Genomic DNA, 10,659 nt, shown 5'->3' with positions numbered 1-10,659 from the left:
AGAGAGAGAGAGAGAGAGAGAGAGAGAGCAGAGGGTTATTGATCGGCAGCTTTAGCACACTGAATCAGTTTGTTTCCTGTTGGAAAAAACCCACTTTGACCACATTTAAAATCCATCAGTGTGTCCCAAAATCATAGTACTTGCTAAACCGATGCAGGTTTTAAGAAATAAATCTAAATACTGTGTAGTTCGTAATGGATACTATTCTATACTACATAAGGAAATGGAAACAGCCAACATACTAACTGCTAATACAGTACACATGATGATTGGCATGTGGTATATTAGTATGTAGTATGGATGTGGCCTGCATCTTTTATGAAATGATATAGTCAAACAAAAGTTGTACATGTTATTAGGGATGGAACCAGGGCTTGACATTAACTTCTTTGCTCACCAGCTACTGTGGCTAGCTTCTAGCCACTCAGTATTTTCACTGGCCACTATTACATTTCAATTCAGTAAAGCTGACTACAGTGTGATACAAGTAAATTAATTCTGTTACAGGGTTGCTACATTAAACCTGATCTTTTTAAGGCCATCATGATTGAAATGTAAAACCTATTTAACAAAAAAGTGAAACAATTCTATGATCTCCTCAATGGCATTATAGGACTGGTGTTTCTATTGGCCGCATAATAAATTGCATGTTGGTCTCATTTGTAGTTGTAATAGCAATGCGCTCAGAATTTAGGACCAACATTTTAAAGTGCGGCAGGAACATTTTAAAGAGCATTTGAGGTAGCGTTACTTTGACGCAGAAAAGATAAGACCTATTGAAAATGATTTAAGACCTGGAACCAAAGTGGCTAGTGCGAGTGACGGTTGTTGCATCTCATGTAACTTAAATTGCCTCATTGAGTCCAAATCATAGTTTAGTGTCTGTTTGTGAGTTCATAAATAGGAATTAATATTGACTTAGATAGGTCGCAGGCCCCTGAATTGAAACAAATCCAAACTGTATCGCGGCAGACTTTGTGATATCAGCAATTATCACATCGTCCAAAGGATATATGAGTCATATATCTTGACTCAACTTATTGACATGCCTACATGTTATTCTATAGCCCTTTACACTTTAGTCTTACAAAATGTTTAAAGTCAACTTGGTAATAATCTAATATTAAATGCCTCCTCGCCCTATTTACACCCCCCAGCCCCCTCTTTCACACCTCCCCAGGCCTACTCTCCCTCTCGTGTGTGATCAGGCATTTATTCAACCAGAGCTTGAGCTTGGAGAAAGTCCCAGCCCTGTGGAAGACCTCCTGTGTGGTCCTGGTACCGAAGTTGCCGCGCCCCAAGGAGCCAAACCACTTCAGGTCTGTTGCCTTGACTTCTCACCTGATGAAGACCATGGAGAGGATCATCCTACGTCACCTTTGACCCCTGGTGGGCACACAGCTGGACCCCCTGCAGTTTGCTGCCAACCTGGGATTGGGGTGGACGACGCAGTGATCTACCTGCTGCACAGATCGCTGCTACACTTGGAGGACAGCGTGAGCACTGTGAGAGTCATGTTTTTTGACTTCTCCAGTGCTTTTAAAACTATCCAGCCTTCGCTGCACAGAGTGAAGATGGAAAGTGCAGGAGTGGACCAACACCTGTCTGCATGGACTACTGACTATCTCACCAACAGACCACAGTTTGTGAGGCTCCATCACTGTGTGTCTGACGCGGTGCAGTGCAGCACAAGTGCCAGGGTACAGTTCTCCCCCTTCCTTTTCACCCTCTACACCTCAGACTTCACTCACAACACCACCCACTGCCACATCCATAAGTTCTCTCATGACACAGCCGTAGTTGGTTGTGTTTCTGAGGGGAACGATCTGGAATACAGTTCGGTTATTAGGGACTTTGTCAGTTGGTGGAGAGCTACAAATTCCTGGGTGTTCACCTAACCAATAAATTAAACTGGAGTGACAAACCCCCATGCACTCTACAAGAAGGGCCAGAGTCGCCTCCATCTGCTGAAGAGACTCAGGTCCTTTGGAGTGTGCAGGACTCTCCTCAGGACTTTTTTTGACGCTGTGGTGGCCTCTGCCATCCTTTATGCTGTGGTCTGCTGGAGGGGGGGCAGCTCGGACAGGAGCAGATTCAATAGACTGATCAGGAGAGAGAGCTTTGTCCTGGATTGTCCTCTGGACCTCATAGAGAAAGTAGGGGAGAGGATGAGGTTAGCTAAGCTGACATCCACCATGGACAACACCTCTCACCACCTGCACGACACTGTTGGGTCCCTGAGAAGCTCCTTCAGCAGCAAACTGATAAACCCACGGTGTAAGGAGAGGTACCGCAGGTCGTTCATCACGGCCGCTGTCAGACTCTACAACACCTGCACTTCCTGATGTTGTAGTTTCTGTTTTACATATACTCCACAGACTCTCTGTATATTTTTATTATCTGTATTTATATTTTTCCATTTCAAGTACTTACTTTTTCAATATTATTTATGGTCACTATGTACTATGGCAACCACACTTTACAATACCTTTATTGACGCCACTTTACATTCAGTCTATACCTTCTGCTCATTGTCTGTTTGCTTGTGTGTTTTACTTTTGTGTGTTTTTTGCTTTTACTGTAGAAAACCCCTGCTGCTGTAATAAGGGAATTTCCCCACTGTGGGATGAATAAAGTATTGTCTAATCTAATCTACTTGTAGTAAATTTTAAAATAATTATAGAATAAAATGCTCTTTCAATAAAACATGGAAAGAAGGAAACCTTTAACTCCAATCAAGCAAAGATGGCAACCAGAACAACAAACATCTTGACAATCACATGGCATGGATCACTTCACTGCAACTAAAAACTGGTAGTGGAAACACTGGGTCTTACTATGAAATGGAGGCAGAAAGAGTCACATCAAGGCCTACGGCTGCAGCCCTACAGGCCTACCTTCAGGTTCCCAACTTTATCCTCAAAGGACTTGAAGGTTGCAGAGTTCCTGCAGAACAGAGACCACATGTTACATTCACAAACACACGTTTACATGACATGCAATGACAGAAGGGTAAATAAAGATAATTGTGACCTAAAAAAATATCTGACTAAATATACAGTGAGGAAAATAAGTTTTGAACACCCTGCTATTTTGCAAGTTCTCCCACTTAGAAATCATGGAGGGGTCATCGTAGGTGCATGTCCACTGTGAGGGAAAAAAAATCCAGAAATCACAATGTATGATTTTTTAAAACTATTTATTTGTATGACACAGCTGCACATAATTATTTGAACACCTGTCTGTCCGTTAGAATTCTGACCCACAAAGACCTGTTAGTCTGCCTTCAAAATGTCCCCCTCCACTCCATTTATTATCTTAAATTAGATTCACCTGTTTGAGGTCGGCAGCTGCATTAAGAAACCTGTCCACCCCATACAGTCAGTAGGAATCCAACTACTAACATGGCCAAGACCAAAGAGCTGTCCAAAGACTCTAGAGACAAAATTGTACACCTCCACAAGACTGAAAATTGCCAAGCAGCTTGGTGAAAAAAAGGTCCACTGTTGGAGCAATCATTAGAAAATGGAAGAAGCTAAAAATGACTGTCAATCTCCCTCGGATTGGGGCTCCATGCAAGATCTCACCTCTTGGGGTCTCAATGATCCTAAGAAAAGTGAGAAATTAGCCCAGAACTACACGGGAGGAGCTGGTCAATGACCTGAAAAGAGCTGGGACCATCGTTTCCAAGGTTACTGTTGGTAATACACTAAGACGTCATGGTTTGAAATCATGCATTGCAGTAGGGACACCATCCCTACTGAGAAGCATGGGGGTGGTAGCATCGTGCTTTTTTTTTTTTCCTGCACATGGGACAGGCTGACTGCACTGTATTAAGGAGAGGATGACCGGGGCCATGTGTTGCGAGATTTTGGGGAACAACCTCCTTCCCTCAGTTAGAGCATTGAAGATGGGTTGAGGCTGGGTCTTCCAACATGACTATGACCCGGAGCACACAGTCAGGAGAACCAAGGAGTGGCTCTGGAAGAAGCATATCAAGGTTCTGGTGTGGCCTAGCCGGTCTCCCGACCTAAACCCAATAGAGAATCTTTGGAGGGCGCTCAAACTCTGTGTTTCTCAGCGACAGCCCCGAAACCTGACTGATATAGAGAAGATCTGTGTCGAGGAATGGGCCAAAATCCCTTCTACAGCGTGTGCAAACCTGGTGAAAAACTGCAGGAAATGTTTGACCTCTGGAATTGCAAAAAAAAAAAAAAAAAAAAAAAAAAAAAAAAAAAAAAAAAAGACTACTGTACCAAATATTAACATTGATTTTCTCAGGTGTTCAAAGAACTCATTTCCAACTGTATCATACAAATAGATAGTTAAAAAAAAAAGAAAAAAGAAAATACAATACATTGTGATTTCTGGAATTCTTTTTTTTAAGATTATGTCTCTCACAGTGGACATGCACCTACAATGACAATTTCAGACCCCTCCATGATTTCTAAGTGGGAGAACTACAATAACATGTACAACTTTTGTTTGACTATATCATTTCATAAGAGATGCAGGCCACATCCATACTACATACTAATATACCACATGCCAATCATCATAGTGTACTGTTTTAGCAGTTAGTATGTTGGCTGTTTCCATTTCCTTATGTAGTATAGAATAGTATCCATTACAAACTACACAGTATTTAGATTTATTTCTTAAAACCTGCATGGGTTTAGCAAGTACTATGATTTTGGGACACACTGATGGATTTTAAATGTGGTCAAAGTGGTTTTTTTCCAACAGGAAGCAGGGTGTTCAAATACTTATTTTCCTCACTGTATCTACTAAATCTGCATCAAAATGATGTGCTTATAAAATGTCTCATCAGAGCCCTGAATAGACAGTCAGCCCTGAAATGCTGTTTTTATCTCAAACACATACATTTGTACTTTTATTTTTAAACAGGATTTTATCTTGATAAGGCAACTTGCCCATAGTTCACATATGATGACGATTATGACGCGCTGTACAACAGGCGGTGTCATTTTGTTGGCTAGTGGCACTGCATGCAACATGAGCATGTCCATGCAGAGTGATGCAGCAGTCTGTGTGCTGTATTTATGAAATATGTTGAATTGAAAGAAAAACTAATTTACTGTTTTATGTTTCACTGCAGCCACATTAAGATTGTCCTAAACTAATATTAACATGTTGTTGACTATATGTAGAATATAATTTTAGGTTATTATGATTATGTTACTGTCCCATTAACAGAGCACCACACAACAACACTGAAACTGAACCGTTCCAAATTTTAAACTGATGCAGAAGATGACAAAAGTTAAATTTCAACTATAAAAAGGGATTTTTTTTTTTTTAAACACATAAGAAATACATTGTTATTCCCCCACAACGTGTGGACCTTGGGCCAAAGATTGTGTTCACTCAGAATTATATTTAACCTTTACTAATACTACTTAAAATATCCCATAAATCTGTCCAAGAAAGCAGAATCCTACCAAGCACAGACATCAACAGATACAGCAGCACTGCAGGCTGAGTTAAACGGAAGCGGTACAGAGAACAGGGTGGTGTGTTACTTTACCTCATGGCAGGCATACTTATTGAGTGGCGAATTGAATAGTTGCTACTTGGTAAGCGTTAAAGAGAAGACAGAAACGCAAGTGTTATAAATATCACACACACACACTTAAAGTGCTGTAGGGGGTTAATAGTTTGCCCTTGACATAACTTTAAACACTTATTAGGGCTGCACGATTATGGCCAAAATAATAATCACCATTATATTGATCAAAATTTTGATCACGATTATTTGTTGATTTTAACAAAAACAAATTTTTATCGTCACACAGGCTATTTTTAACTGCGAGAGAAGTGCGATGGACTGCTGATCATCATGAATGGGTCCAGCAAGGGTCGGATGGCAGATACACACGTCGTGTGTATGAAACGTCTGTATATTCACTGCGCTGCATTTTTATGAACAATGATATTCTCATAATGGGCAACATCTCTCGCCCAGGTCTAGCAGCTCCTTCTCACACGCCATTAATCTACCAACTGAAGTTAGCTGCATTCAATAACTTCAGTGTTCTTTGCCGTGGCCGCCCCGATAGCAAAGTTACCCGCGGAAACACTGGTACAAATACAGGTTTGCCCTTCATACTTAACAATATACAGCTGTGTTAATAACAATTAAAACTGTAGACCAATGTCAGAAGTGTGGACCGGTGCTGTGCGGCGGGGCGCGGAGAGTAAGACGAGAGAGAGTAGAGGAGAGATCCCACACAGGCACGGCTTTACAGACAAAATGGGTCATGTAACGCAAAGTTAAATCATATCCATATAAACAGCATCACAGCTGACGCGAGGACTTAAAGGAGCTAACAGACGCTAACTAGCAACAACTAGCACTGGTCACTGATGTGGTCTGAAAAACAACAGACGGGACAAAATGTTGCGTTTACTGGTAAACCGGTAAACCTTGAGACCGACGTATAACCGACTGCTATCTGTTGAGTTTTCCTCCCGTTACTCTGTCCTCTGTGACTGTCTACATCTAGAAACTAAGCTGCACGGGGTGCAGTGAACAACTCTGACTGGCAAATGATTGACAGGGGTTACGGAGTGGTAGACTGGGTATGCAAAAAAACGGGAGCGTTCTATGAAACTGCGCTTTAGAAAATAAATAAATCGCTCAATCATGCAAATTTGATCGTGGGAAGTCAAAATCGTGATCACGATTAAAATTTGATTAATTGTGCAGCCCTAATTGGAATAGTACTAGCTTTTCATTATTACTGTAAATAAAAGACCCAGATGATTAGTTGCCTATAGGTTAATGCTAATATAGCAAAATATTATCACATGTTTGCTCACAGACCTACACAGAGAACACTCCTCACAAACTATTGGGAAGAAAACATTGTTGGAAACACTATTTCATTGGTCACCAATTTCCTTTAAATTTTGGTCTACAAAATTATCAATAGCAAAGAACAGCAAGCTACTATAAGCATCTATGTGCTGGAGACAAAATACATTAAAGCAATCTGGAGGAATTACATAATATTAGTAATAGCAGCAAAAATAGTAAAAAAAAAAAACGGCAGAGCTCAAGCTCTATAATGAGTCCCTTTTTGTCTGTATAAAAACTATCAAGCCTCATGACTGTATGACTTTACTCTTGGTTGTAACAGGAAGTGTTAGTCTTACCTAAAGGAATTAGAGAAAGGTAGAGCTCTGCAAGTCAAACCAAGGCAGCGATTAGAAACAAAAAGAGAGAGAGAGCGTGAGCTAGAAGCAGCAGCATCAGGAAACAAACCAACAGTAGTGGACAGGGACAGCACTTAACCCATCTTTGAGCTGAATGAATATGCAGTTCAAGTTCCATTACAAAGTGTAAGTGCAGTTCATGTTTTTTTAATGTGAAATTACATGTTTTAGAAATAAAGAATAAGAAAAATGAAATATGACAGTATGACTTTTGCAGTTACAGAATAAACACCGTGCATACACATGCCAGGACGGACATCGCAGACACATACTTGTAAATAACACACACAAAGAATAATATCATTACAGATTGCTGTGTAAGTCAACAAGGTGTCAGCAGTGATGTTAGTTATGAAAGAGTCAGTAGCAGCGAACTGATTCTGGTTTTCCATTGCTAAAGGTTTCCCTCTCTCTCGCCGTCAATCACACTTGATCAAGTGTTGCTCTGTTGCTTAACTTAACGGTGACAGTAATGGTTTTCACATGATTAATTTGTCTGACCAGTCTGTGCAGTTTGAAGCAAAAATAAAAAACACTACAAAGTGTGATTTCAGGGTGAAAAAAGTTGTCTACATTAAAGGGATGGTCCAACTACTTTAAAATAAATCAACAAATATGTTGTTACATATTCAAGTAGATTAAATCTAAATTTGGCATCTGGAATCTTACTTCCAGGACATACCAGTAGACCTTCACTGCAGGATCTAATGCCAAACATATAAGAAAGAAAGAAAGAAAAAAGAAAAAAGTGCAGTGGATAGTTTCACATTATCAAAAACTGATAGTGGATGGCTTCGAGCCTTGTCCTGGTTTTAAATCATATTTGGGATTTAAAGTTCACATGGAAGACACAGTAGCCTGGTTATTCAGCTTGTTTTATACATGATGTTGACATCCAGGTTTCTGTCTTTATTGTATCATGTTTTTTTGTTTTGATGACTAACAGAATGAATCTGTGCAGTGGTAGACAGTAATCAGAAATCTGGATAAGGTGTTTACAAGCCACAGTATGTTGGTTTCCATGGCAGCAACCCAACTAGCATATTTATCCAGGTTTCCGAAGTGAGGCTATTGTGTTTACACGCTCAAACCCGGGATATTACGGTAGCCGACAGTTTCAACACGCTCTTTTGTTCTTAAAGGCTAGCTAGAGTGTCGAACATTTTTGGCCCTGCTGCATCATACCTCATGTCGCCCAGTCTCTTGCTGATGACCGTGCCCACTGTGGTGAGAGCTGCACTAGTCTTCTGTCCCGCCTGGGAAAGAGTCTCCTGAGTCTTCTTGTATCTGCAGGCGGGCAGGCAGGGGGAGGGAGAGGGAGAGGGAGAGGGAGAGGGAGAGAGAGAGAGAGAGAGAGAGAGAGAGAGAGAGAGAGAGAGAGAGAGAGAGAGAGAGAGGGTGGGGGGGTTAAGGAAAGATGAATGAAGAGGAGGACAGATGATTGAAAAGAAATGATAGTAAGATGGAGGAGGGTGGTAAAGTAGGGAAAAGAGAAGGTAAAGACAAATACAGCCCAGGGAAAAAAAGGAGGAGGATGGATAGAGGAGAGTAAAGACAGCAAGCAGAAATAAACAAAATGGAGAAAAACAAGGCAGATGGATGGGAGGGGGGATGGACAAGAGGGTGGAAAAGACAGAAGCAAATTAGCCCAAACAATTTGGCCACAGAAAAAACACAAAAGCTAACAGGTTTAAGTTACTGCTTCATCAAACAAATAAAAGTGCAGTATTCACCACCCAAATTGTTAGTACTGTACTGAAATACAGTCACAAGAATGTAGGCCAGAGCAAAAAAATCCAAACGGCTGGTGCATGGAAAAAAAACACCCAGCATCCTCCTTTTTGCCTGTTCCATTTTCTTTAAAAATGTTTTTTTAGTACACCAACATTTGACAGCTTACGATCATTTAAAACAAACTGAAGAAATTCCTCTTTCCACCATCTACCGTTTCTAAGAAGAGTGAGTTCATCTCAGATTTCAAAAGCACAGAGAGAACCCATCAGTATAAAGGGCAGCTATGATTCAGCATGTCCCACTGCAGCCAAAGAGCTTGGGATGGTGGCGAGCATGTTTATTTCACTGAAATGGAAGAGAGCATGATGGCAAAATCAGGCTGACAAATCCATGTCTTACAGTGGGGTTACATACATACATACAGGGTTTCCAACACAGGTTCTACTCAGGCGCCCCACCCCGCCACCCAGGTAGATTAAATCCACACCCACACACAAAACACTCCCTCACAGGCCACACACACACACTCCCTCACAGGCCACACACACACACACACTCCCTCACAGGCCACACACACACACACACACACACACACACAGTCACAGTCTCAGCGGCAGATGGCTAATCAAAATACAATTTTGGAGATAAGTGTGTGTGGCTAATAACCAACACACCCAACTCTGTCCATCAACATGGCTGCCCTTCCACACTAAAGGAACACTAACTGAAGTGTTTACCATTTCACCATTTAAGCAGTGCTTGGTTAAAAAATAAGGAGGTTTTAGTAGTAATGACACTACAATAAAAGGATTTATGTTCGGCGGTTTTATGACATGAAGCAGAAACATGTTTCTGAATTCAACAGCAATAATATAACAGCAAAAAGGAAAAAAAGGATGGATGGTCCAAAAAAAAAAAAATGAGAGAAACTCCTCAAAAAGCAAACCAAAATAAAAAAACTATAACCCATGTCCAAAAACAAAAGAACACAAAAGAGAAAGGGGTCAACTCACGCTTCAGAGCGGGCAATGTCATCCAAAGTGGCTGAGGCAGACAGATATCTGAAGACACAACAGCAGGATAATGACACAGAGGAAGAGACACACACACTCACAATACAGTAAAGCACAATAGAGTAGTAGAGTTACAGTCTGCTAATTTTTCTTTTACCGACAGGATTTGGTGGATGACCTGTAGGCTTTTTGCCTAACACAATATGTGAAGATATGTTTTTTCCACAAGGGGTGAACAGGAGAAATAAGTGTTAACAACATAACACAACGCAATATAATAGGAGTATTGCAACCAAACATTTGTTGTCCCCCCCATATATTTAATGATTGAAAAAGCCTATTCAAATAAAATTATCACTTGACATCTTGCTACAGAATAGGAAAAAATAAAATGAGTGTAAGAGCATAGTTAAAGGAAATGAATATAGATTTAGATATAGATTTTTTTTTAACTGCAGAAGACCGAATATGACCCACACACAAAATGAGGTCAATGTGATGAGAAACGGTTTACAACCCACCAGAATTTAGTAAGAATGCACGATATATCAGGTTAACGGCCATAACAGCAATGGGAATAAACTGTTGTAAAAAAAATAGTGTGCAACTCATCCATATTCCTTTGCTACCTGTGTAATTGCTATAATGAAGTCAGATTGTCTCCTGTGCAGAA

General features: G+C 40.6%; 1 protein-coding gene across 9 annotated transcripts in view; it reads right to left on the bottom strand.

The window, feature by feature from the left end:
- The window catches only part of tpd52l2b (tpd52 like 2b), a 33,240-nt gene that overhangs the window by 8,427 nt on the left and 14,154 nt on the right, over positions 1-10,659 (bottom strand). For 2 of the 9 annotated variants that reach the window (XM_034876679.1, XM_034876683.1), the window contains 4 exons: positions 8,425-8,526; positions 7,180-7,206; positions 5,549-5,593; positions 2,838-2,946 (listed from right to left, as the gene is read on the bottom strand). In XM_034876679.1, coding sequence (XP_034732570.1) covers positions 2,886-2,946; positions 5,549-5,593; positions 7,180-7,206; positions 8,425-8,526 — 235 coding nt within the window. In that variant the 3' untranslated portion in view covers positions 2,838-2,885. Of the gene's footprint in view, positions 1-2,837; positions 2,947-5,548; positions 5,594-7,179; positions 7,207-8,424; positions 8,527-9,986; positions 10,035-10,659 lie in introns of those variants that run through there. The other 7 variants (XM_034876680.1, XM_034876684.1, XM_034876685.1 and 4 more) reach the window with 5 other exon arrangements.

This window comes from Etheostoma cragini, chromosome 7 (genome assembly GCF_013103735.1).
Source record: "Etheostoma cragini isolate CJK2018 chromosome 7, CSU_Ecrag_1.0, whole genome shotgun sequence".
Taxonomy (NCBI): domain Eukaryota; kingdom Metazoa; phylum Chordata; class Actinopteri; order Perciformes; family Percidae; genus Etheostoma; species Etheostoma cragini.
The sequence above is the reverse complement of the archived record's forward strand: the minus strand, read 5'-3'. Positions and strand labels throughout refer to the sequence as shown.